Source organism: Erythrolamprus reginae, chromosome 1 (genome assembly GCF_031021105.1).
Source record: "Erythrolamprus reginae isolate rEryReg1 chromosome 1, rEryReg1.hap1, whole genome shotgun sequence".
Classification (NCBI taxonomy): Eukaryota; Metazoa; Chordata; class Lepidosauria; order Squamata; family Dipsadidae; genus Erythrolamprus; species Erythrolamprus reginae.
In genome coordinates, this window is record NC_091950.1 from 269,851,459 (window position 1) to 269,878,624 (window position 27,166).

Sequence of the window (27,166 nt, forward strand, 5' to 3'; positions counted from 1 at the left end):
GTCCTTTTCTACTGTATGTGATGCAGAATGACTGATGCAACCTGCCTGTACAATGCAATGCAATGCAATGCAACACAACACAACACAACACAACGCAATGCAACATAACCCAATCCAACCCAACCCAATGTAATGCAATGATGTTCTTCTATTGACCAAGTGTGATTGGACACACCAGAAATTTGTCTGTCCAATCACAATTGGGATTTGCTCCAAAGTTTATAACCAAAGATTGGGATGGATTTTTCTGAGATTCAGATTAAATTCAACCATTTGAAAGGTTAATTCAGTATGTTTTTTAAAAAAACTTGGAAAATTATTTTCTTCCAGATATGGATGGCAAACATTGTTGGACAGTAAAAATATGTATGGTAATACAGAATGGGAGCAAAGCAGGTTTCAGTTTTATATATTCATATATATAGTCTGTGGAGAGGGGCGGCATACAAATCTGATTAATAAATAAATAAATATTTTTATCCCCTTGCTTCTGTTACCCATAACCAAGTTCTGAGAATGATGTAAGTTATAATTCATAATGTTGAGAAAGTTCTGATATAGGGAGATCTAGCTAGTAAAATTGCATTGCTCCCTCCCTGGGAGGTTGAAATAATATTCTCTCATTGCAAAAAGTCAAAAATAGGTAGCAGTAGACCAGATATTTTCTTTTTTGGAGTGGGGAGGAGTTATAAATTTTTATTGTTTTTCCACACCTTACAGATATTCAAATTCACATACCTCAAATTATAATACAGTACAATATAATACCAAATGTCAAATTCTTAATCCAAATTTCCTAATTATTTATCCAATTTATTCTGGTACATATCATTCATCCTGTGCTACCTCCTTTTCAAATCCTATCATCCGGATTTCAGATATTCTCCTTCGTCCTGATTTGAATTCAAAGTGCCTTTAGCTATCTCAATTTCTTGTGGCTATTTGCTGTTTGTCTACCAAAACTGTGCTGTCGTGCTACAATCCATTTCTTATATTCTTAAATTCATTCTTACTTTTTGAAAATCCTCATCTTATCGTAACTGCCCTTAACAAAAGAAATTTCCAAATGTACTTCTCTTTATATTCCAGGAAGGAAAGAAAAGATAACCATACATATCAAATCTTAAACTAATTATAACAATATCAATATACATAGGAGGAAAAGTTGTGTTTTAAAAATTTAAAAACGTATTTCCCATTCATTTCATTCCTTTTGTTTCTTTCATTATACCAATATATCATTTCTGCTTTAACAAATCATCATCATTATATATCATATTATTGAATTATTTTTTAAAAAAATATATCTTCCCTAATAGGTTCCACTGCAAAGCCCTATTCTATGTGTCACTGTCACAGCAGTGCAATAATCTTCCCTATTCTAATTGCTTTCACTGCCAATTGCAGTGTGATTATCTTCCCTAATCTATATATTTCCCTAATCTATGTATTGTCACTATTCTATGTACCTTCCACTATTGAACTCAGTGTAAATAATCTTCCCTAATCTACTACATTCAGCTTTTCCCTACTCCACCCATTTTTACTACCACACCCCACATAATCAATATTAATTATTATCCCATATTAATCCTCCTTTAATAATCCTTTGTCCCTTTCCTCCTATTATTTATCAGTGTAAATCACATAATGAATTTATAATTCAAATAATCAATAAATAATGAATTTATAGTTCAAATAATCAATAGAAACTATCAAAGTGGAATCATAACTATAATCACAACCATTTTTGAATTTCTCATCCATAATAATCATAATCATGACCTTTTTCAATTTTCTTATTCATAACCAGCTTCGGAGAAGCGGGTGGGCATCCCCTTAATGAATCCAGCCAATGGAGGAGCCCATGGGGCGGCTTCGATCATCCGGCGGGATGGGGCTCGGTTCCATCAGCCCCCACCCCAATCTCCTGTCTTCGAGGGGTGCCTTTGGGATGGCGCAGCAGTTGGTGAAGGCACTCCAAGCAGAGGGCACTAGCTCCAGAATTCCAGAGCTGAGGCAGCTTTGATCGGAGCACCTTTGCTGGCCTCTGCGCCCTCCAAAAGCCGCCCCCGAAGGCGGGAGATTGGGGTGGAGGCTGATGGAGCCGAGCCCCATCCCGCCAGATGATCAAAGCCACCCCACGGGCTCCTCCACTGGCTGGATTCATTAAGGGGACGCCCACCCACTTCTCTGAATAATATCACCATATTTTTGCTGATAATGAAAAGGAAGGGAGACTAGTATAGATCTGGATGGATGGATGGATGGATGGATGGATAGATAGATAGATAGATAGATAGATAGATAGATAGATAGATGGGGCTTATTATGCTGATTGAAATAATGTTTGCATTTGAAGTTGTGTTAATTAAATGCCAGTGTCTAACACATTTTGGCTAGGAATGAACTGATGTTCCTTTTAAAGAAACAATTCCAAGTGGTGTATGGTGCCTAAGGAATGTTTCTCTTGACCTTCTGCATTGATGCATCTCACTTTTTTATAATTTATTTTAGATTGCACAGGATCAAGTGGCCTACTGGGTGCTTATGTTCCTTCCTTTGTGAAAAAAGAAGTTGGCTCCGCTGGCCAGAGAATGCAGTTGGCACCAATTCTTGATCCATCTCCTGCAGATTCATCTTCTCGTAAGCTCTGTTTCCCTCTGGAAATGATGTTATGCACTATGAGAGTAAAGTCACTATTCAATGTTAATTGGGCAACCAGTCAGGAAAACCTCATGTTAATAAGTAACTGCTTTGAGAGGATTTTTTGGGGGGAAATTTAGAATAGAATAGAATTTTATTGGCCAAGTGATTGAACACACAAAGAATTTGTCTGGGTGCACACACTCTTTTGAATGTTATGTATTAAAATTTAGATAACATGGGATTAACATTCAACAAACAAATAAATGGCAAAGCAACAAAACCAAGAATCAAGAAACCATTACTCTAATCAGAAAATGTTATCTTCTTCAGTAGAGAAATGTGCTCTTGAATATGACCAATGTTTTTTCTATACTTGGAACTTGGGAAATCATCTTGGTTTTTCTTTCTCTTTTTTAGAACATTTTTTTAGTTCTTACAGTAGCAAAGACTGCTTAGACAATGGTCAAATAAGTCTTCAGAGGCTAACAAAATAAGCTTCTATACCTTTATGGCTCTCCTTATGACTATGGATACTAGTAATAGAATATGTTATTGTAAGAAAGGTCCTTGGTGTTCTCTGACCTTGGTTGCTTATTTGCAGGAGTTTCATTATCTAAAATAGATAATATCATCAGCACAAGCTGATGATTCTAGCACTGATGATGTTACCTAGTTTCAATAATGAAATATCTGCAAGAAAACAACCAAGCTCAGAGAGCACCAAAGACTTCTCATTTCAATGCGGGCTACAAATATTCTCCTTTAGTAATAACTCACTGTATGTTAACCAGAGACTGTCATTTTGTTGGGGCCTTTTTAAAGCAGAGGTGTAAGGAGTGTGGTGGATTTTTTTTAACTCATCTCTGGGAACTGCACAGAATTAATTGAAAGATTCAGTGGAGAGATTTTAGTTTAGTTTGAAAGAAAATTACACAGCCATTGCACTGTTGAATTTTTCTAAGCTTGGCTTTTGAGCAGATGTTTCATTGCCTAACTGCTACCTTTTAGGGAAGCGAGGTTCATTCATTGGGAGGACTGTGCAGGCTCTGGTCCTGGGTGGATGGTCCTATATTATTTTGCAAGTGATTGACAGTGGTTATGAATTTAGCTTAGAAGAGTCTACCTTATGGGCATGTTGATTCTACCCTGTTGTGTTGGTATATGGGAATGAGCAGGAGGAAATTCCAAAGCCCAGTCTGATGACCAGCAGCTCAGTCTGCAGGTGGAAAAAAAGAACTATGAGAAGCATTTCAGGAAGGACCCCTTTCAGACACTACAATGAGAAGAGATTGCAAGGTTCTGCTTAATGTAACAATATAGTGCTGATACTACTGGTTGTGCTTCTTGTCTGGACAACCTCACAGGGCTAACACCTCTGTGACCAACACCTGTGTGATGGGATGCCTACAGAGTTATCAACACCACCAGTCACACAGGATGCAATATATGTGTAGATAAGATAGAATCACTACTAAACTCCTGTAGTTTTTATAATTTAAAAAACACCCAGCATTTTGCTTCCCTTTCAATTAAATTGTTCTTAGGAGCGGAACCTCTTTCCTACCATTCCCTATTCTGGTATAGAATATCACTCATCCCAACTATATTTTATTTGGGAATAACAGTGTCAAAATCTGAGTAGATTTTGGAGGAACCAAGACCCAACCATGTCTTCTTCTATTCGTCGGAATTCTGAATCCACTGCTTTAATTTGGAATAGGATGTTTTAATCGGAGTTCCACATCTGACTGTCACCTTGACTTGCTCTCTCTTTTTCATGTTGTCCTTCTTCATTTGTAGAATACAGTTCCTTGAAGACTATCAGACCTCATATTGTGAGGCCATCATTTAACATGTCTATGAAAAGCACACCAGGGTTGCTGCCGGCTCCACCTCCTGTTCAACCAGTGCATGGAAGGATTGACTGGTCTTCAAAATGTGCTGCTCACTGCTGAATTATGGGATTGGAGATTGCTTTCCATGACACTGGTTTTAAACATCCAGTCTCCTGTAACATTTCTCCTGTCCATATTTTCTATGACATTTCCGGACCTTTTAAGAGAGTTTACTTTTTAGTTGTATGTATTTGAATGCAAAGTTGTGTAACTTTTGTATTGTTCTTATTTTATGATTGAGCATTTATTTTCATAGGACCAGTGCACATTTGTATATCAGCACAGAATTGTGGAAAAAAAATTCTGTCCTGGGGGCTTTTTAAAATAACTTTTAAAATTCAAATTTTTAGGAAGAAAAGGATATTTTTTTATTTTTTTGACCACATTTTATATAAACGAATACATGTAGCAATAAGGCAGTATTTAATATAATTAAGGTACTTTTCATACTGTAATGACATTTATCCAATATTCTATGCTGGGAAAATAGCTCACTGAGTAGCTACATACTTCTCTAATTCTATAATGAAATAGTCACACACAGTGATGGTACTAAACTTCACTTTTCTATAGTGAAATATTAGTTTGGCATTTTGTTTTTACATGACTGGGAATTATTAGAGACAGTGTATAAAATCAGCACAGCACAATCTTGACCCCATTGTATAATTTTAGGATATAGATGGTAACATGTACTTTTGGCAGGGAAAGAGGCATTTTTTAAATTATATTTTGAATAATATTTAGCCAGAGTATCATACTTCTATGGAATTCTAAAGTTACTGGTTGGGATAATTCACTATAAGCATTACATTGTTAATGGCAGTGAAATAATAACGTAGTTGTGTACTAGGATGGTCACATTTGGATTCATGCCATTTCATACTTAACACTAGCATCATTGCACAGTGAAAACTAAGTTTATTATAGAGAATCCTGTTTCAGTTGCGAGCAATATGTTTTGGAAACATTAAATATGACAAAGCTGGGTTTGTAGAGTAATATAATGAAGTATAAAGTATTAAAATAAAGTATTAAAATAAGTACCAGCAGCAGCCTTAAGCTTTTCTTTTGCCCAAATGAATTTTTTTTTGCTTCAGTATAAAGTGAGTAGAAAAAAAGATATAATTAAAGGCTTACTTTCAGGAATAAGTTGACATTGCTGATTTTTAGAGTACTTAGAAGTAAATTTCATTCATTCTAGAAATCAACATAGAAGGGGGTTTTGTTTTGTTTTTGATACACTAGAAATGGAAATCTGGGAGCTTTGGGATATAAAAGGTAATAAAAGTTACAGTGCATTATTTTAAAGGAAAAAAGTCCTGGTGTTGAAGTTCAGTGGCCCTATCTCTTCTTATGCTAAAAAATAACAATGGAAGAATTAAACTCTGTGCGTGTCAATTCACAAAGAAGGCTGGAAGCTGCATCTTCTAAGGGAGAAATAATAATCCCAAATAAGCATTCCAGTTAAGTCTTGGATGTAGCATCCATTTCTCTGTAGATAGAAAAGCTTATGGTTTGTATATGTTAAGTTATCCCTGTTAAGACAATTAGTTCAATAGCAAATTCAATAGTTTTTGTGTTGGATCTGAAAATTCCAGATTAAAGCTGGAAAAAAGCATTCCTTTGTTCAGACACCATGTTACTAGAAAGTATTAAAATGTAATTTGAATAAGCAGATGTATTTGACAAATGAAAATTGTCCATTTTTCCTCCTTGTGTTTGTGTTTGTATTTGTTTCCTTTTCTATCTCAGAAAGTCCATTCTGAAATAAAATTATTTAAACATTGATTACTGTTTCATAATTTCTGCATTAACAAATATCAATATTATTTCTTAAATACCCTTTGAAAATAATTACACTTTAAAGTCTTCTGCCTGATATATAGTTGATAATATATACTGCTCAAAAAAATAAAGGGGACAACACATCCTAGATCTGAATGAATGAAATATTCTCATTGAATACTTTGTTCTGTACAAAGTTGAATGTGCACAACAGCATGTGAAATTGATTGTCAATCAGTGTTGCTTCCTAAGTGGACAGTTTGATTTCACAGAAGTTTGATTCACTAGAAGTCATATTGTGTTGTTTAAGTGTTCCCTTTATTTTTTTGAGCAGTGTATATCACATTTTTCCAAGGTGATTTATATGCTCTTAGGAAATAAATGATGTAAATATTTATAATTGAAACAAGGGAATTTTAACAAGTGAGATAGCTCTCAATTAACTCACTAAGAGCCACTTGTGAGTTTTAATGATTGTGAGAAATGTTGGATTGGATGAGATGGATATTGGAAGGGATGGATATTAGAATTAAATTTAAAATCTGCAAAGCAAGTAGATGTAAGAAACTTTTTGTTGTAGGCAAAACTTATTTTTTTTAAAAAAAAAACAAAAGCAGATAAAATTATGGCAAATAGGTTAAAATGTTCAAGTAGTAATAGACTTTCATTTTCCTATGTTCAAAAATCCTTAGATATGGTGTGGGTAAGCATGAAACAGAGACATCTGCTACTTGAGAGAGAGAATTGCAGCCTTTATAAAGTATTAAAGTTCAGAAACATTCCACTGACAACAAAGATACATAGAGTCAAGGCCATGCTTTTCCAAGTCATATCATGCTTATAGAACCTTGATCACCCAAAAAGCTGAATAGAAAAGTCTGGGCCGTTGTCCTGTAATGCTGGAGAAACTGCTGAAGATACCTGGACCACAAGAACACCAAACAATTCAATAAATAATTTCAGTATGAAATAAGATAATACTAGTATGCTCAGGAAAAGAGCTAATAATGAAATTAAAGCTTAAAAACTGGACACAAGGCAAAGGAAAAAATAACTGAAGAAGGTTCTGAAACAAGGCCTTGTGTGGAAGGCTCCCATTCACAAATTCTATTATTCAGTGCATCAAACTTCCTGCTAAAAATTGTCACCACATCCTTGGAAGGACTTCTGCTGATCACTTGCTGTCTCCCATCGCCTCAAAAGGCCCCCTGTGCATCACAGAAGCAAAAAAGACAAGCAAAAAAGAAAAATGTGTAGGAAATAAAAGTTAAAGAGATGTAGAGGTGGCAGAGAGCATGCAATAAATGCCATTTTATTAATAAACCAAATGTTCTAAAGCTGAACAAGGAATATGGCAAGAGACGCTACTCCTCTAAATGAGAATGTTCAATATTTCTAAAAATTTTAAACTTCCATCTATGATTAAGCACAAAAAATGGATAAAGTGTTGCCTTTCACTAGTGTCTAATCGTTCATTTTTTGTGCTTAATCATAGATGGAAGTTTAAAAAATCTAGAAATATTGATCATTGTACAAAGTGTTTTGTAAACACAGAAAAAAAATCTTCAAAATTACTGATGGATAAAGTGCTGCCTTGCACTAGTATCTAATCATTCATCAGTAATTTCAAAGATTTTTTTTTCTGTGTTTACAAAACACTTTGTACAATGATCATCCTAAGAAAGCTATCAATAGAATGTAAGTCTCCATCATCACTCTGGATTTACAAAATGATGTTTTTCCAATATATATTTCAGGCTGTCCCAATAAAATTCTTCACAGGTGTTGCACTATCTTAGGGGGATTATATGGTTGACCTCTAACATAAATTATTATGCCTTCTGACATTAGCACTTTCAGGAAAAGTATCTTCTGGCATATATAACATTGATTTAGAGTATTTAAATTTGATTTATTATTCTTTCTCTATTTTTTCTAAATTAAAATAGTTTAACTAGTTTTCACATTGTATGAAGAATTTAAAAGTTTAATGGATTCTTATAGTCTATACCAGTGTTTCCCAACCTTGGCCACTTGAAGGTATCTGGACTTCAACTCCCAAAATTCCCCAGCCAGCATTCGCTGGCTAGAGAATTCTGGGAGTTGAAGTCCAAATCTCTTCAAGTGGCCAAGGTTGGGAAACACTGGTCTATATGTTGCTTGTTCCTCTCCCCCCCCCCCCCCCCACACACACACACTATGGGTTTGGTATGAAGAATTGGTGCTGGCTGGCTTTGGCTAGTCTGGTTAGAAACGGAAATGGTTGTGTGTACACACACACACACACACAAACACACAAGCACATGCACACACACACACCTAACACCCTCCTGGTAGAAAGCGAAGAAGAGAAAGGAAACTGGATGGAAGAAGAAAGGATATAGTAGCTATATTGGGAAGGGGAAAAACTGGAAAGGAAGGAATGAAACCAGGTGGCAATGGGACAAAAGGAAAAAGTAAATGGGAGCAAGAAAGAAAAAGAGATGTATCTAGATTAGGAGATAACCAGGCTCAGCCTGAGGGATGGGTCAAATGCATCATCAGTCTTACCGTAAGTCCTTTTGCACTCACAATAAGTCCAGCCCAGCTGAAATTCCATTGACTTTTGAGAGGAAAGCTATTCTTTCTTATTATTAAATATAAATTATTAGTATGAATTATGAATAGAACAGAACAGAATATAATTCTTTATTGGCTAAGTGTGATTGGACACACAAGCAATTTGTCTTTCATGCATATGTTCTCAGTGTACATAAAAGAAAAGATACATTTGTCAAGAATCATGAGATACAACACTTAATGACTGTCCTAGGGTACTAATAAGCAATCAAATCATATAAGGAACCAGTCAGTATAAATCTGAAGGATATAGGCAACAAAGTTACAGTCATACAGTCATTTGTGAAAGGAGATAGGTGATGGGAACAATGGGAAGATTAATAGTAGTGCAGACTTAGTAAATAGTTTGACGGTGTTGAGGGAATTATTCGTTTAGCAAAGTGATGGTGTTCGGGAAAAAGCTGTTCTTGTGTCTAGTTGTCTTGGTGCAGTGCTCTGTAGTGATGTTTTGAGGGTAGGAGTTGAAACAGTTTGTGTGCAGGGTGTGAGATGTCTGTAAATATTTTCATAGCCCTCTTTTTGACTTGTGCAGAATACAGGTCCTCAGAGGAAGGCAGGTTGGCAGCAATTGTTTTTTCTGCAGTTCTGATTATCCTCTGAAGTCTGTGTTGGTCTTGTTGGGTTGCAGATCCAAACCAGACTGTTATAGAGGTGCAGATGACAGACTAAAATATTCCTCTGTAGAACTGTATCAGCAGCTCCTTGAGCTTCCTGAGTTGGTGCAAAATCAAGATTCTTTGTTGTGGTTTTTTTATGACGTTTTTTGATATTAGGTGTCCATTTAAGATCTTTAATTTAATTTAAGATTAAATTAAGGTTCATTTCATATTCTAAGGCCATGGGCAAAATGTTGCTCATCAACTTCTCAGCCTGATCTATCTTGGTGAAAGTTGTAAAGGAGGAAGTAATTTAGAATGCATCCTGAGAATCAAGAGGAAATTGCTTTAAGTGTACAGTATTTTTTTTCCAGGTTCAAGCAGAATTTATTAAGAGTGATACAAATGACTACATAACGTAGATATAACGTAGACTACATAATGTATATAGCCAAAGAAAACCTAAGCTTTACAAAGTCTTAATAAATTCTGCTTGAACCTGGAAAAAAAGACACTTAAAGCAATTTTGTGTGTAACTCTGGGCTGGACTGCTCTTCTATAATTGTAGGTGTAAAAGCGGGGGAAAAAGAATGGCAGACTGCCACATGCAGCGCCTCACTTGGATGTGTCTGGAGTCTTGGAAGCTTGACTACCCTACGTTCTCCTACAATGGACCTTGAGCTTGTTTGGAGCAGGGGAGCGCAGCTATCGTAAACCCTTGACCGGAGATCGGTACACTCCTTCTATCTGGGAAGGTCGTCCTCTTCGACCGAGCGCGCAGCTTCGGGAGGGACGCACGTGGAGCGGTGAGGGAGGAAGGGGACACCCGCCTAGCCAGCCAGATCAGCCGAATCAACCCTAGCGATCAATGGGGTGACAGATGTCGCAGCCAGATCGCCCTCACACCCGAAGGGAAAAGGAGGCCTCCTATTATATGAAGGAGAAAACACTACCACCTTCAAAGTTATGGTGGTACTAATTTGGTATCGTCTAAAAAAAAAAATGGGGAGTTATTCACGCCTTGGCAAAAAGAGGCCGCGAACCAAGCGCGATGGATGTGACCTGCAAAATCCGTTCCAGCCCGTCCTTAAACGCGTCCCCAAAAGACTTTGAGAAAAATGCAAAGTAACCGTCTCAAGCGCCTCCTTCCTGGCGGCTCATCCCCGCTCCCCGCCCCGCCTCCAATCTGCTGCGAGGGAGGAGGGAGCCGGCTCGGAATAAATCGGGTCTTGCGGCGGCGGCAGCCGAAAACTGAGCAGAAGCGAGAAGTTGACGCGGCTTTCGAAGTCTCCGTTCTAAGACCGGTCGGAAGCAGAGGCTGGGAAAGCTCGGGAAAGAAAGGGACCTCGAGGTGTTCTTCTGCTTGGACAAGTTCTTGATCCTGTATAATGATCCTATATTTGTATGGGCGGCATACAAATATATGCCGCCCATCTCTCACCCATCCTTTCTCTCACTTATCATATAGATTTTCTTTCTTTCATATATCCTCTCCTCTAAGTTCACTTTACCCTTATATATATTACTACATGTCTATTTTTCTTCCTATGTATTTGTGTATTGGACAAATGAATAAATAAATAATAAATAATAATGATGATGATGATAGTGATGATGATGATGATAATAATAATAATAAAAATAATAATAATAAATAAATAAAATAAAAACACTATGAATAGTGCTTGAGAAGGATGGTGGCTCACTTGCGATAGCTTGCTACCCAGTTTTGCTTGCTTTGATCATGGGAGAAGTTTTGTTGGAGGGAAGGTAACTTTTTTTTTCAGGGAGGAGGGCGGTGGAATGGAGCTGCAAAATAAAGAATTTAGCTGGAGTGCTTCATCCCTTTTGGGGGGGGGTCCCAACACTGCCGGAGGGTTCTGATTTAGGCTGAGCATGTGCAGATTGCAGTGTGTAAAAGCGAAGGGGGCACAACGCGGCATAGACACTAGAGTGCTTTTGGGACAATCGGCAGGAGTTTTGAAAACTTTTTTCTTCCCCTTTTCCCACTTCTTTCTGAAGAATAGAATAGAACAGAACAGAACAGAATAGAATTTTATTGGCCAAGTGTGATTGGACACACAAGGAATTTGTCTTGGTGCATATGCTCTAAGCGTACATAAAAGAAAAAGATACATTTGTCAAGAATCATGTGGTAGAACACTGAAAGATTGTCATAGGGGTCAAATAAACAATAAAGAAACAATCAATATTAATAAAAGTCTTAGGATACAAGCAACAAGTTACAGTCATACAGTCCTAAGTGGGAGGAAAAGGATGATAGGAATGATGAGAAAAACTAGTAGAATAGAAGTGCAGATTTAATAAAAAGTATGACATTAAGAAATTCTAAATTCTGAAAATTCTAAATTCTGAAAATTCCAATAAAGAATTCTAAGAATTCCCGGCGCACCGAATTGATTCAAAGAAAGTAAAATTTCGTTTCTGAAAGAGAAGAGCGAAATTAGGCTGGATTTTAGTAAAAACGCAGCCCTGTATATCGGTTTTATCAGTTCCCTGGAAGCAAGCACCAGCTGTGTTTTATAACATACTTTTTAAAGAATGGCATTGAAAGAATTGAATAGAATAAGAATTGAAATCCTCCTTCAAGTGCCTCCATATCGACACCACCTCCTGGGAAACCCTGGCACAAGATCAACCAACATGGCGCATGCTGATCCGCCAAGCGGATGACTGGCAGAGTCATCTGAGGACAGAAGAACAACCATAGCAGAAGAGAAGCGAGCACTCCACAAAGCCAGAGCTGCAAATGCTGTGACAATGGTGCCCACGCATGTCTGCAGAACATTTCATGCCTGTATAGGCCTTACAGCCACCTGTGGACACATTGTGTACAGCCCACAACCCATTAGATGTCAAGGTCCTCTTCGCACATGATGGATGGACATCACTTTTTTAACGAAATGAGTTATGACCTTTGTTGGCAACACTTCTTAGCATTCCATTTAGAAAGGAATTTGCCCTTCTGTTCCCTCTGACTGCCCACATAATTTCAGATGTAGTTCGTAAAAACTCCTGAGATGCGTCAAGACTTTTTGTTTTCAGACATTTTTGTTGCTGTGTTCTCTCTCCTTGTAAAGAATAAAGTAGTTAAGATCTTATCTGGAGCTTTGTAGATATCACACTGGCAATGCTCAGCCCTGCAGCCAAATTACTGTAGATGTCACACACAAAATCATCTTTATTTATTCCCCATCAAACAGCTAGCAGAACTTCAAACAGTTCAATACTTCGGCCTTTCTATTTTGGCGTAAGAAGGTATTTTCATATTTCTTCAGCAGGACAGCCAATTCTAAATCTAAATGCTCTTTCATGAGTTGGTTCTCTCCATTGCCACCATTCTTGTCCATGAATATGATAGGGGGAAAAACAAATATTGACAGGTGAAGCGTGTGACTTCATATCTCCTTTTCGGAACTACCTTTCTGCTTGTTTAATCTTCGTGCATCTGATCTTTATCTTTCTTCTTTTTTAAAAAAAAAGAGCTTTAGTAGCCATCCCTTCCACTCAGATGGGAATTGAAGTAATCTGTCTTGCAGAGGCCTGGCACACTGGTTTCCAAGCTTAAAATAACCCCCTCCCCATCAAAGGAAAATTATACTTTCAAAAATGAGTCATTTTTTTCCAGTGGCCAAATCTTATGAGGATTTTCTGTGGCTCCCCTGGACCTTAAGTAGAATAGAGTGGAGCGGAATTTAATTGAATTGAATTTTTAATAGGCTAAGTGTGATTGGACACATAACGAAATTGTCTTGGTGCATATGCTCTCAGTGTACATAAAAGAAAAGATAACGTTCATCAAGAATCATAAGGTACAACACTTAACGAAAGTCATAGGATACATATAAGCAATCAAATCACATTAGGAACTGGACAATATAAATCGTAAGGATACAAGCAACAAAGTTATAGTTGTACAGTCATTAGTGGGAGGAGATGGGTGATGAGAACGATGAGAAGATTAATAGTGGTGGCAGACCACTGATTACTACCCTAAAGCTTCTGCTGCTTTGCCACCCCATTGTGATAAATATCACAGTTGCAATTGTATCACTGTTCTTCAGAAACTATGTAACTTGATTGATTGATTGATTGATTGATTGATTGATTCAAAGCCTCCCATCTTACATACAGTATGTAACTCAGGGAAGCTGATACAATTGAAAACCAAAGAGGAATAAAGAATTATAACTCGATAATTAAAAAACACTAAGGAAAAATATATTAAACCAATTCAAAATGCAATTTGCCAGAAGGGATAATCTGTACAATGTCTTAACAATACAAGTAGCTAATGAGTGCCATAAAAAATACGGGAACCCCTCCCCTCAGGCCTGAAGACAAAACCATGCCTTAAGAGTCTTTCAAAAGGCCAATGAGGCCCATAGCAGAACAGGTTCTCCTCCTCTTTCCCATCAGAGGACATTCCTCCGTAAAAGGAATCTGTCAGAGGCCTTTCCGGCAGACCCTGATAGGAAGGGTAGATGCAATTGAGGAGAGGTGGTTTTGCAGATAACTGGCCCTGTGCTAGAGGATTGAATTGAGCCTGGAAGTGAACTGGCTGTCAGTACAACTGGTAGAACAGAGATGTTATCAGGCACTGGTCAAGGAGTACACACAACTATCCCTACTACTGCATTTACTGAGTCTTCGGAGAGGGGCGGCATACAAGTCCAACTAATAAATAATAAATTAAATAAATTTTGCACCAGACTGTCAGGGAGAGAGATTGTCCATGGGGCAAGAGTCAAGTGTCAAGTGGGTAATGAATCTGAGAAGATGAATGTTAGATGGGAACAACAAGATTCACACGTGAAGATTTCCATTAGCTATTTTATTGTTAATGCCTTTTACACAGGAATCTTCCCAGATTGGTCATTTGTATCTGGGCCGGACTAGATATGGTTCATTCGAGAGGGGAGGGAGGTCAGATTTTGCCCTCTTGTACCTAAAGTAGGTAAAGATTCTAAACTAATCCCCTGCTCTACTTTTCCCCCTGGCTTGCCAGTCTCTCTCTGACACAGTTATAGCACCCAGATGTTCTTCGAGGGCAGCTTCCTTGTTATCTAGGCATGTCACTGCCAAACTTTGTAAATCAGTGGGCTGTTTTCATACCATTCTTATCAGAGAGCTCTAGGGAAGTGAATTTGCTTTCCAGTCCTTCAGTCTAGATGGGGCTTTAGAAAATGGCAGTTGGGTTGTATTTTTTTTGTGACATTTATGCTAGGCTGCTTAGACTGACTGTAATAATTTGGTAATAATTTGAGATTGGATGGCTGATGAACATATGGGTTGCAGGAGAGGGAAAGATGCTTTTCCCTTCCCTGAATTGTTCCTAGTCATTCCAGATATAGAAAGTCAGGGAATTTCAAGAGCTTTTAGGAGGGCAGCCGTAGTTCATCTGGACACATGCCAGCTCTCAACAACACAGTAATTTTGGGCCTTTCGGGTTGATTGAGTCTCCTACTTGAAGCCTCAGTTTGCATTGTTAAAGTGTCAGAACACACTTGAAGAACATACATTTCGCCCACTAAAAACCAGAGGTTCAGATACCTATGCTCACTTTAGAAAAGGCTACTAAATAATAGGTGTTTAACTATGTGGAGATTAATCAAGTCTTGCAAAAGAGATTGCTTTGAGCTGGGTCAGCCCTATATCCGGATGAGGACAATTATAGTTGGGTTAAAAGACATTCATACAGGATCAGTAGTGGGTTGCTACTGGGTACACACCACACTGCCTACTGGTGTTCTGTCGGGCTCTCTGGTAGAATCCTCCCAAAAATTCACAGGTACAAATTTCAGACACACACACGTTTGAAAATTCAAAACAATGTTCTTTATAATGAAAATTCACTTAAACTAAGCCCTCTTTTGGTATAGCAAAGAGCACTCGTCTCCAAACAAACTGGTAATTTGTACAAGTCCCTTATCAGTCCTGTGATACTTAGCTTGCAGCTGTGAGGCAATTCAAAGTCCTTCTTTCACAAAGTGAAACACACTTTGCTCTTTTTCAAAGCAGGGAAAAATCAGCACACAAAAAGTCAAAGTCAGTAAAGCAGTCATGAAACACAACGATCAGATAATCCTCCACAATGGCCAAAACCCACAGGCTGCTCTTTATAGCATCCTCACTAATTACCGCAGCCCCACCCAATCACAGGTGGCCTCATTTTCTTTGATAATAATCTCTCAGTTGTTGTTGCCTATGCATCGCTCTCCGCATGCGTGGCTGTATCATTAACTCTTGTTCTGAATCCAAGGAGGAGCTAGATAATTGATCTCCTTCTGAGCTGTCTGCCACACTCTCCTCCTCCCTGTCACTCATGTCTTCTTGGTCAGAGGAGCCTTCATCAGCAGATTCCACCGGGGGCAAAACAGGCCTGCAGCATGTGGATGTCTCCCCCACATCCACAGTCCTTGGGGCAGGAGCAGGGCCAGAGCTAACCACAACAACTGGTAGTGAAAATGGGGCTGTTCGTACAGCTCCAGGTGACTGGCAGGCAGATTGAGTGAGATTTGGTTTTTGCGCATGTACAGGAAGCAAAATCTTGCAACAGGATGTACGTGTGAAAAAGATTTTGACAATTTTCGGCAATTTTTTGCTTTCGTGCATACAGGGAAGCAAAAAAATCACCTAAATCTTATGCGACCTCTCCTAAGAGTTCGCTTCCTGCACATACGCAGAAGCCAAATCTCTCTTAGAGGTGTACGACCGCTGATCACCCAGAACTGTGCATGCATCGTACCAGTAGCAGCAGTAAGTACCGTGTTTCCCTGAAAATAAGACAGTGTCTTATATTAATTTTTTCTCCCAAAGATGTGCTCTGTCTTATTTTCAGGGGATGTCTTATTTTTTTTCAATGAAGAAGAATTCACATTTATTGCTGAACGAAAAAAAATTATCATTTATTATATACTGTACAGTAGTTGTCATCACAAACCAGCATAACCAGACAAACTGTGAATCCTATCAAGAATTTCTTACTACTACCGTACCATTATTTCCATGTACAACAATTATACATTCTTCAAATATATGCTATATACGTTCTGTTCAGGAATGCTGTGAAACGAAATGTCTCCTACGTCTTACTTTCAGGGAATGCCCTATATTAGGCAATTCTACGAAACTTCTCCTATGTCTTACTTTCGGGGGTGACTTATTTTTGGGGAAAGGGCAGGAACTCCCACCTGCACCAGATATTATGTCATATGTTGACACAGAGGCTGGATCAAGTGAGAGGTTATCTGGACATCACTTCTGAATTAGCAGTTGATTTATTGAGACCCAATTCTGGGTTAGCCCAATGTTGCTCTTAACTACTGTTTTCTACAAGGTTTCTCTGAATATGGAAATATGTAAACTGTTTTGTGGTTACGTAAGTAAGAGTGTACTTACTGAACTGTCCTGCCTTCTGTCAAACCACAGGAGTCATGTCCTCCTGCACAAACAAAGCAAAGATGATGTTAAGTGGTAGCAGTACAGTGGTACCTCAACTTATGAACTTAATTTGTTCCGTGACCAGGTTCTTAAATAGAAAAGTTTGTAAGAAGAAGCAATTTTTCCCATAGGAATCAATATAAAACGAAGTCATGTGTGTGATTGGAGAAAGCACAAGGAGGGTGGAGGCCCTGTTTCCTCCCAGGAGATTCCTAGAGAGGTCCCACAGAGGCTTCTCCCCACCGTTTCCGGCCCGTTTCCTCCCAGGAGATTCCTAGAGAGGCCCCATGGAGGCTTCTCCCCACCTTTTCCGGCCCTGTTTCCTCCCAGGAGATTCCTAGAGAGGCCCCACAGAGGCTTCTCTCTGCCTTTTCTGGTTACAGTTTTGGAGGCTCGGGTTTGTAAGTGGAAAATGTTTCTTGAGAAGAGGCAAAAAAATCTTGAACATCCGGTTCTTATATAGAAAAGTTCGTAAGTAGAGGTGTTTGTCGGTAGAGGTACCACTGTATATCTATTAATAAAACTGTACTTCAGTGCCTGATGAAATATTTTGATCTGATCAATTAGCTTTCCTCTGCCTCACCTTCCCTGTGTTCATGTAATAGAACGATCGCTTCATTACTTTTTGTTCTTTGTTTTGTTCCCTCCTCAGGACCCCATCCCAGGAGATTAAGAAACAATGGCCCAGAAACATAAATTGTATTATTTTAATGGACGAGGCCGAATGGAACAGATACGGTGGTTGTTAGCAGCTGCTGGCGTAGAGGTCTGTGTTTCCTTATTTATAGACCCAGAAGGTTGTTGGAATATTGTTGCCAATTTCTTTTCTCTGAAAGAATCATCTTTTAGAATTTGAAAAAATCAAACCATTTTCAAGGAAAGGTCTACAGGTCGTTCTCAACTTACAACCATAATTTTGGTTTCCAAGAGATGCAGCCCTGAAGTGCGTTGTCATATGACTGGACCTACTTTTATGGCCATTTATGACCATTTTTCCATGGGCATCATTAGGAAAACTCTGCTTAATGATATTAAGTGAATCTGGGTTTTCCATTTGATTTTGTTTGCCAGAAATTGTCTGGAAAGCTCACAAATTGCAATCACATGGCTCCAAGACACTGCAACATTTGTAAATATGAGATAGTTGCCAAAGGCCCGAATTGTGATCATGTGACAATGAGAGTAGCGCAACATGCGTAATTTTGAGGATAATCAGTTTTTCCTGACGCCATCATATCTTTAGACTGACATTAAATGGGCAGTTATAAAGTCAAGGACTTCCTGTATGTTATGCACTGTAAATATTTTGCTGTGGCCTCATATCCCGTTCTTTTCTTCAGGAAATTTAAACATAATAGAACTGACTCCTGGAGCTTGGGGAGAGTAAAAACGCCCTCCCCATCCCTCTCGAGGCTCCCTGGAAGCCAAAATAGCCCTCCCAGAGCCTCTGTCCGAGCCAAAAATCAACTGGCTAGGGCAACAGCTCACGTGCCAGCATATATGGCTCCGTGTGCCACCTGTGGCACCCGTGCCATAGGTTTGCCATCACTGGCCAAAGAGATTGGGTTACCTGTCCTTGGAGGGTGTGAGAGTTAGGTGGGAAGATCTTGAAGCTACAGTACAGCTAAGAAAGAATAAGCAAGCCTCACTCATCAGTGCAATGAGATGCATGGAGGTAACATCTTGGGGATGCGGCGGGGGGGAAATGGTGTTAGAATGGAATGTTTGTTCCATGGAGAAAGATCAAAAGTCATCATTGGGGGATGGATGGATGGATGGATGGTAAAGCCCCAACATTGCTCAAAATTTAAGCCAATATTTCTCACTCTAGGGAGCTTTGTTGTAGAGGGTGAGAGGGTAGCTACAACATTTCCAAGCTTTGGGGTGAGAGCTGAGAATATGGGTTGACTACACTTGCAATATCACTGCTGAAAAGCATTTGTTCATTTCCAAAATAATAATAATAATAATAATAATAATAATAATTATTATTATTATTATTATTATTATTATTATTATTATTTAGATTTGTATGCCGCCTCTCTCCGTAGACTCGAAAATGGTGGTCAAGGCAACACATATTTTTGTTCACCGTTCTTATGATCATTTTGACCCCACGGGGTGAGATCTTGTGTGGAGCCTCAGGTTGCTGGAGATTATCAGTGATCTTGTATGTCTTCCATTTTCTAATTATTGCTCCCACAGTTGATTCCTTCACACCAAGCTGCTAACCTATTGCAGATTCAGTCTTCCCAGCCTGGTGCAGGACTACAATTTTGTTTCTGGTGTCCTTTGACAGCTCTTTGGTCTTCAACATAGTGGAGTTTGGAGGGTGACTGTTTGAGGTTGTGGACAGGTGTCTTTTATACTGATAACAAGTTCAAACAGGTGCCATTACTACAGGTAATGAGTGGAGGACAGAGGAGCCTCTTAAAGAAGAAATTACAGGTCTGTGAGACCCAGAAATCTTGCTTGTTTGTAGGTGACCACATACTTATTTTCCACCATAATTTGCAAATAAATTAGTTAAAAATCAGACAATGTGATTTTCTGGATGTGTTTCCTCAGGTTGTCTCTCATAGTTGAGGCCTACCTATGATGTGAATTACAGGCGTCTCTCATCTTCTTAAGTGGGAGAATTTGCACAATTGGTTTTATTTATTTATTTATTTGTTTATTTGTTTATTTATTTATTTATTTATTTAATTATTTATTCATTCCAATACATAATACACATTGAAGAGAAAGATATGTAATAATATAAGTAAAGAAAAGAATAGAAGAAAAGATATACAAGTATAGGTGAACATATTTGAAAGGAAGAAAAGATAAATGGTTTCTGACTAAATACTCCCCCCCCCCATATGTATCATTGTGTCTTATATGTATGACACAATATCCTGGTTGTCTCTTTTTCTCTCTTTACCACTATGTGCCCAAGTAACCGGCATAGTTAATGATTCTAACTAGAATTCTGCCGGATCCCAATGCTTTCACTTTTTTTTGTCTCATAGTCCTGTATGAATGGCTTTTGAAGCCCAAGTGATATTTTCTGTCCTCAGTTTGTTGAAATTTCAAGTTTATACCTAAAGTGTTAGAAATGTTTTGTAAAGTCCCCAGTACAAGTAGTGCTTGACTTACAACACAATTGAGCCAAAAATGTATGTATAGTAGCTAAGCGAGACAGTTGTTAAGTGAATTTTGCCCCATTTTATGACATTTCTTACCACCATTGTTAATAAGTTAGTAACCCAGTTGTTAAGTGAATCTGGCTTCACCAATGACGTTGCTTGTCAGAAGGTTGCAAAAGGTGATCGCATGACTCTGTACCCTGCAATCATCATAAACATGACTTGGTTGCCAAGTATCTGAATTTTAATCATGGGGATGCTGCAGTGGTCATAAGTGTGAAAAACGGTCATAGGTCACTTTTTTCAGTGCCGTTGTAACTTCGAATGGTCACTAAGTGAACATTTGTAAGTCCATAGCTCATAAGCCTTCAGCAAAATCCTACTGTACAGCTAGGATTTTGCCTGTACATTAGGATTTTGCTGAAGGCTTATGAGCTATGCAAAAGACTTGAAGATGGAGTGAAACAGGCCATGGTATGTGCAGTCTTTTTTCTATTATTCAGTAATACATTCAAGAGTGGCCATTTTGAAGATCGTATAAAGTAGGATATGCATTTTGAATCCCATAGTACATAATTTATAAAATTAATAACACACAATTGCAACCTTTTTGTCTTGTAATGCATGTACTTTACTACTGTAGCTTTTTCTTGCTAATGGTGTGGATCTGACTTGCATAACCCAAAAAGTGAATATCAAAACTTTTGATTATACTACAGAGGAAAGAGTCAAATTTCAAGATGCTTGAATGACAACATGAAACTGTCTTTTTTTTTAGATAGATAGATAGATAGATAGATAGATAGATAGATAGATAGATAGATAGATAGATAGATAGATAGATAGATTTTTATTGACCAAGTGTGATTGGACACACAAGGAATTTGTCTTGGTGCATATGCTCTCAGCGTACATGAAATATGAAAAAAAATTATATCACCTACTCTTGCTTAATTTCAAGTATAATTCAGATAAAAAAATTGCTTGCAAAAATCCGTCTTACTAAAAGTTACTTTTTCAAATGTACAATATAAATATACAAACCCTCCTAAAGATAATTCAGTTCTGTTCCGAGGTATTTGATGATCATATATGGTTATTTGTAGGCAAAAGTTCAGTGATTCTTCTCGGTGGATTGCATTCAATTTTGAACCTGAGTTTTAGAATTCTGAAAACAATTCCCTTTGCATTTTTTATGTCTTTTAGTTTGAAGAGGAATTTTTTGAGACCCGAGAACAATATGAGAAGCTGCTTCAAGGTTATTTGTGATGGAACTGAAAATATTTGACTGTACCAATGGCACTGAATCTCTACTTGAATGGAAACAAATAGATGTTGCCATTCTTGAGTGATGGAGAAGAGCTATGACCTTGTTCCTAAAGAACAATGCATAATAAAAACGGTTACATTTTTACTTAGGCATAATCCATCATGACGCAATGCAAGGTTAAGAAGCCGTGGCGTTCTAAGGCAGGAATTGTCCAATTCTTTTAAACTACAAAATATGTTAATTTGAAAAAAAAAATCTCAATGTCCCTGATTAAGAGGAAAAGCTATGGTGATAGGAAATTTGCTCCATTTGAGTGAACCCCTAACCCCAAGATCTTCAACCTTAAATTATCTACTGTTGACTTCTCCCCTTTTCTAAGGGGCGTGCATAAGCGCACTATTATTATTATTATTATTTTTATTATTTATTGGATTTGTATGCCGCCCCTCTCTGTAGACTCGGGGCGGTTATTGTGCCTACCGTCCCCGTCCTTCTGTCCTATTATCCTTTTTATCACCTCTTTATACTTTGTTATGTTAATACAAACTATAATTCTATACTTGTATGACAAATATATATAAAAATAAATAAACAAACAAACAAATAAACTTTTGGGGGGCTTTAGTCTCTCACAGAAGCACCTCAAATTTTGGTACAACGCAGAGTATATCTTTATGGCCTGATAAACCATATTTGAAGCATTACTAATGGATGAGTCCCATCAGCATGGAAAAGTTGTAGTTATTCTAAATATAAAATATTGAAAATTCTTTTTTTTAAAGTTTATTTATGTTTTCAAATAGATGTTTTCAAAAAGATATTGACAAAATTGAACAGGTCCAAAGACGGGCTACAAGAATGGTGGAAGGTCTTAAGCATAAAACGTATCAGGAAAGACTTAATAAACTCAATCTGTATAGTCTGGAGGACAGAAGGAAAAAGGGGGACATGATCGAAACATTTAAATATGTTAAAGAGTTAGATAAGGTTCAGGAGGAAAGTGTTTTTAATAGGAAAGTGAACACAAGAACAAGGGGACACAATCTGAAGTTAGTTGGGGGAAAGATCAAAAGCAACATGAGAAAATATTATTTCACTGAAAGAGTAGTAGATCCTTGGAACAAACTTCCAGCAGATGTGGTTGGTAAATCCACAGTAACTGAATTTAAACATGCCTGGGATAAACATATATCCATTGTAAGATAAAATACAGGAAATAGTATAAGGGCAGACTAGATGGACCATGAGGTCTTTTTCTGCCATCAGTCTTCTATGTTTCTATGTTTCTTAACATCTGTTGATGGAGGCTTCAGAAAGTACCTTCATAAATCTAAGAAATATAGATTTAATATCCATAGACTGATCCTTTCCTTCCAATAAATGTAGAATAATTTACATTTTCAAGGGCGGGGATCCTGTGCCCTTCCAGATGTTGAGTTACAGCTCGCAACCTGGCCAGGGGTGAAGACTCAACATACAGAAGGACACATGATCCCTGCCCTTGAAAATATACATTATCCTACGTTTGTTGGGAGAAAAGGATCGGTTTCTGCATATCGAATCTATGTTTCTTAGATTCATGAAAGTACTGTCTGAAGGCTCTATCAACCAATGTTAATAATTTGCAATATTTTATATTTAGAATAACTACAACTCTTGTTTGCTGATGGATGTTCTTGCAGTAACTGAATGTGGTGTTGCCTAACTTTGGAATGCAATCTGGCTCAATATATTGTGGGGGGAGGGTTGTCTTTTAAATATCTCTGGTTTTAATTCTGGTTTTATGTTTTATGGTAATCCAGAGAGAGAATTATAATACAGAAGGACTATTATGCTGTACTCTTTCTAGCCCTGAATGCAACATTCACTGCCATGTTTGGACAACTTTAACTAAATATTACTATGTGTTTATTTTTCAAAACACTGTTTGCAGTTCTTGGTTGGTTGACCAGTACTGTATTTTTAAACTAAGGTTATTCTAAAAACAAATTGAATGAGACTCTAGGAGAACATAAGCATCTGCTGCAGACATTTCCATATTTTTAAATTGCAAACAGAATGGGGGAGAAACCTTGCTTGAAAAATGAAGGAATAGATATCTCATTTCAGAAAACACATGGGAACATATGGGAACATACAGGTGCATTTTTCTCCTGTAACTTTTAGAATAGAGCTTCTGTTCTCTTGGCATGTTCCTTAAATCAGCTGTGTTAAAATCCCAAATATAGTATGGGTAGACAGCTGTAAGGTTCGATGATACTTTTTGTCTAAACAGAAATTTGGGGATGGGAATGAGTGTCAATATTCATGCAGTGCATTGAATAATTATATTATTATGTGAAATCTCTTCTGGTTTGCAATTAGGTTTTATGCCTTAGAATATTGGGTGAAACCATCTTTATTGTTTTATTCTGAAGAACTAATAGCAGAACAGCAAAACCCATATTAGTTGAATGAAACATTTCTTTATATCAGTATTGCAGAAATGAGCCGGAACAAATATAAAATGACCTTGGCTGCTCTTGCCTTCTGTTGTAAAGTAAACATGTGCTTTGTAGACAGAATATTTACATTTGCTGTGTTTTTCTTCTTTCCAAAGATGGCTTCTTCCTGTTTCAGCAAACACCCATGGTGGAAATTGATGGGATGAAGCTGGTGCAGACACGGGCCATCCTCCGTTACATTGCCACAAAGTACAACTTGTATGGGACAAACTTGAAGGAGAGAGCATTGTAATGTCCCTACTGTATTTAGCTAACTTGAAATTTCAGCTGCAATCCTATTATTATTATTATTATTATTATTATTATTATTATTATTATTATTATTATTTAGATTTTTATGCCACCCCTCTCCGAGGACGCAGAACGGCTCACAACAATAAAACATCATATACAAATCCAATGTTAACAACAGTTATAAAAGGCCCCTATTAAAAGCAGTCATACAATCCAAACATACCATACATAAAGTCAAGGCAGCTGAGGATATATCAATTCCTCCATGCCTGGTGACATAGATGAGTTTTCAAAAGTTTGCGAAAGGCAAGGAGGGTGGGGGCAGTCCTAATCTCTGGGGGAAGCTGATTCCAGAGGGTCGGGGCCGCCACAGAGAAGGTCCTTCCCCTGGGTCCCGTCAGACGGCATTGTTTCATCGACGGGACCCGGAGAAGGCCTACTCTGTGGGACCTAACCACTGGGATTTGTGCAGCAGAAGGTGGTCCCGGAGATATTCTGGTCCGATGCCATGAAGGGCTTTATAGGTCATAACCAACACTTTGAATTGTGACCGGAAACTGATCGGCAACCAATGCGGACTGTGGAGTGTTGGTGTAACATGGGCATACCTAGGGAATCCCATGATTGCTCTCGCAGCTGCATTCTGCACGATCTGAAGTTTCCAAACACTCTTCAGAGGTAGCCCCATGTAGAGATTATTATGCCTGCCTTTGATTCAGTCACATAAAAGCATCTCCCTCACTGAAATAAATTGTGGCCCACTCCTCAAAATATTACATGGGCTAGTCAACCATGTAAAACCATGAGTTTTGTTTAGTAGCACCTGCTAGTTTTGCTTGCAGGCCCATGCAGGCAACCACCCACCTGTGGTTTTGCCAGCCAGGCTCCATCAGGTTTGTGTGGTTCTCCCCTCTCTCCTTCCCAATTCCTTCTGGGAAGCTGAAGCACAGCATGTAGGATGTTGTTGGAGCCATTAGGCAGAGCCATGCGTGTCTGTCACTAAACAAACTTTGTGGCTTAACACAATGTATAGGCATGTTGACATGCAAGCTGTGAGTAACTCAACCATTGGACTACGATTATGTTTCAGAGTACTTCTTTGCTTACGCCAGTGCTTCTCAATTATTTTCTGTTACACCCCACCCCCCTGGAAGAAGTAAACATTTTGCCCCCTCCCCAAACTCTCCACCGGGACGATTGTTTGCAATATTTGGCACATTTTCGCTGAAAAAACTCAAGTGGCTTATCAGCATGATTGGGGTGTAATGTGTTTAAGTGATGCCTTAATTTATGCTGTCCACTGCCAACATTTTTAGACACAGTAAACATACCGTTTTTTCCTCATCTCCCACCGTAGTCACAGTGAAGCCGAGCACTACATGCACTTTGTCATATTTCTTTGTCTTAGCTTTCGGGGGACTTACGTTTGTTTCATTATCTCCCTCTCTCTCCTCCTTTCTTTTCATCCCTGTTAAAGATTTTTCCATGGTGTCTCTTAAGGGTTTGTTATCTGCACTCATATTTCCTGCTCTGTGCTGTGTGTTATTGTTCGGTACGGCAAAAAAAAGCATGTGGCTTGGGGTTATGTGCACCCCTTGCATCACTCCATGCCCCCCCAGGGGGCGTGTGCCCCACTATTTAAGAAGCATTGGCTTATTCCAAAAGAACATTTACCAAGTTCTGGTCCTTGGAAAGCAACTTTCCTTGTGTGTCTTCAGTTATTTGAATTAGAGAAACTGAAGTGGTATGAACTTCTCCCGGTGCTATGCATACCTACTATAGCCATCTGCTCTACATTTGCCACTGGTTAGTTGGAATTCAAGGAAGGATAAATGTCTAGCATCTGCGAACCAAGTTTAACTCCTTGATTAGATATTACTTTGTCATAAGGCTATCCAGTTAAATACATTTCCTGGAAAAATTGTTCATGTATAGCCATTTAAAAAGCTAATGTTTGGGGATATTCAATTTTATTTTTAACCAGATTACACCTATTTTAGGATTTTACTGCAGTTATTATGTGTGTTTTTTCTTCAGCATGATGGCCAATTGATGGTCTTGTTTAGAGGGAATTCTGGTAAAAAAGGACTCAAGAATTGGAAGTCATCCACACTTGACAGATTGTAAGATAAGCGCTTGACTTACTTCCTTGCATCCAGATTCAGCAACTGATTAGCACAAGAAAATTCGGTGTATAAGTTGCACCCAAGTTTTCACCCTCTTTTGGGGAGGGGGTGTAAAATGGTGTGTCTTATACTCTGAAAAATACAGTACACATGGTTGGCATTACATGTGTATATTGTGACTTATGTCATAATTGTAGCTTTTTGATTGTTTAATGCTAAAGTCCACTTGATGAAAGTGTTTTCATCCTCATCACTAGGCTTTTAAAACAAGGATCAGTCACATCCCAACAATTAAGAAGTTTTTGGAACCCGGAAGCCAGAGGAAACCTATCCCTGATGGTAAATACATGGAGACAGTGAGAAATGTTCTCCAGATGTATCACCAGCTGAAACCAAGTCCTTGAGATTCCATGAAGTAGTTCTGATGATTTCAAAGTTACAGAATTTTGTAATATTCCCAGGACAAAAGCCATGCTTTCACATGGAGACACATACAGTTTGCAAGAGTATCACACAACCCTTATAAACTGGATTATGTGTTGTGAAAATACCTTCTTTTGTAGATGATAATGATTGTTGTGGCAAAGAACAGTAAAGGGATTTGATACAGTATAATATATTATGACTGATTAAGATCAACGTTCAATAACAGAATCATATTTTTAAGAAGTGGTGTTTTAATTCTTGACTATCTGTAATCTCTCTTTTTTAAATTTTGACAACTCAATAGCCTCCCTGAAATCACTGTATTTTTCGGAGTATAAGACGCATCTTAGTTTTGAGGAGGAAAATAGGAGGGGGGAATCTGCCTAGCAGGTATTCATCTGGCTAGTGTCATTAGTCTGGTCAGCTTCAGCATATTATTTTGTCCCCTCGTTAGGGCTTTTAAA

At 38.1% G+C, this 27,166-nt stretch overlaps 2 protein-coding genes across 4 annotated transcripts in view; both read left to right on the plus strand.

Moving 5' to 3' along the window:
- LOC139160692 (serine/threonine-protein kinase ICK-like) overlaps positions 1 to 6,333 on the plus strand; it is a 27,682-nt gene extending 21,349 nt beyond the window's left edge. For all 3 annotated transcript variants that reach the window (XR_011557994.1, XM_070738862.1, XM_070738871.1), the window contains exons 2-3: positions 2,518 to 2,646; positions 4,450 to 6,333. Coding sequence is in view for 2 of the 3 variants with exons in the window: in XM_070738862.1 (XP_070594963.1) it covers positions 2,518 to 2,646; positions 4,450 to 4,604 (284 nt within the window). In the remaining variant the exon portion in view is untranslated. The remainder of the gene's footprint in view (positions 1 to 2,517; positions 2,647 to 4,449) is intronic.
- Positions 6,334 to 17,668: 11,335 nt separating this feature from the next.
- On the plus strand, positions 17,669 to 26,680 carry LOC139173306 (glutathione S-transferase 3-like). The gene is made up of 4 exons (XM_070763058.1): positions 17,669 to 17,777; positions 21,349 to 21,400; positions 24,012 to 24,145; positions 26,534 to 26,680. Exons 1-4 carry the CDS (start codon positions 17,691 to 17,693, stop codon positions 26,678 to 26,680), a joined length of 420 nt encoding a protein of 139 aa, XP_070619159.1. The 5' UTR covers positions 17,669 to 17,690.
- The last annotated feature ends 486 nt before the right edge of the window (positions 26,681 to 27,166 follow it).

Coding starts and splice junctions, on each gene's coding strand:
- LOC139173306 (XM_070763058.1), top strand. CDS start 17,691: ATGGCCCAGAAACATAAATTGTATTATTTTAATGGACGAGGCCGAATG. Junction 17,778..21,348: donor TAGCAGCTGCTGGCGTAGAG/GTCTGTGTTTCC, acceptor TATGTCTTTTAG/TTTGAAGAGGAATTTTTTGA. Junction 21,401..24,011: donor ATATGAGAAGCTGCTTCAAG/GTTATTTGTGAT, acceptor TTCTTTCCAAAG/ATGGCTTCTTCCTGTTTCAG.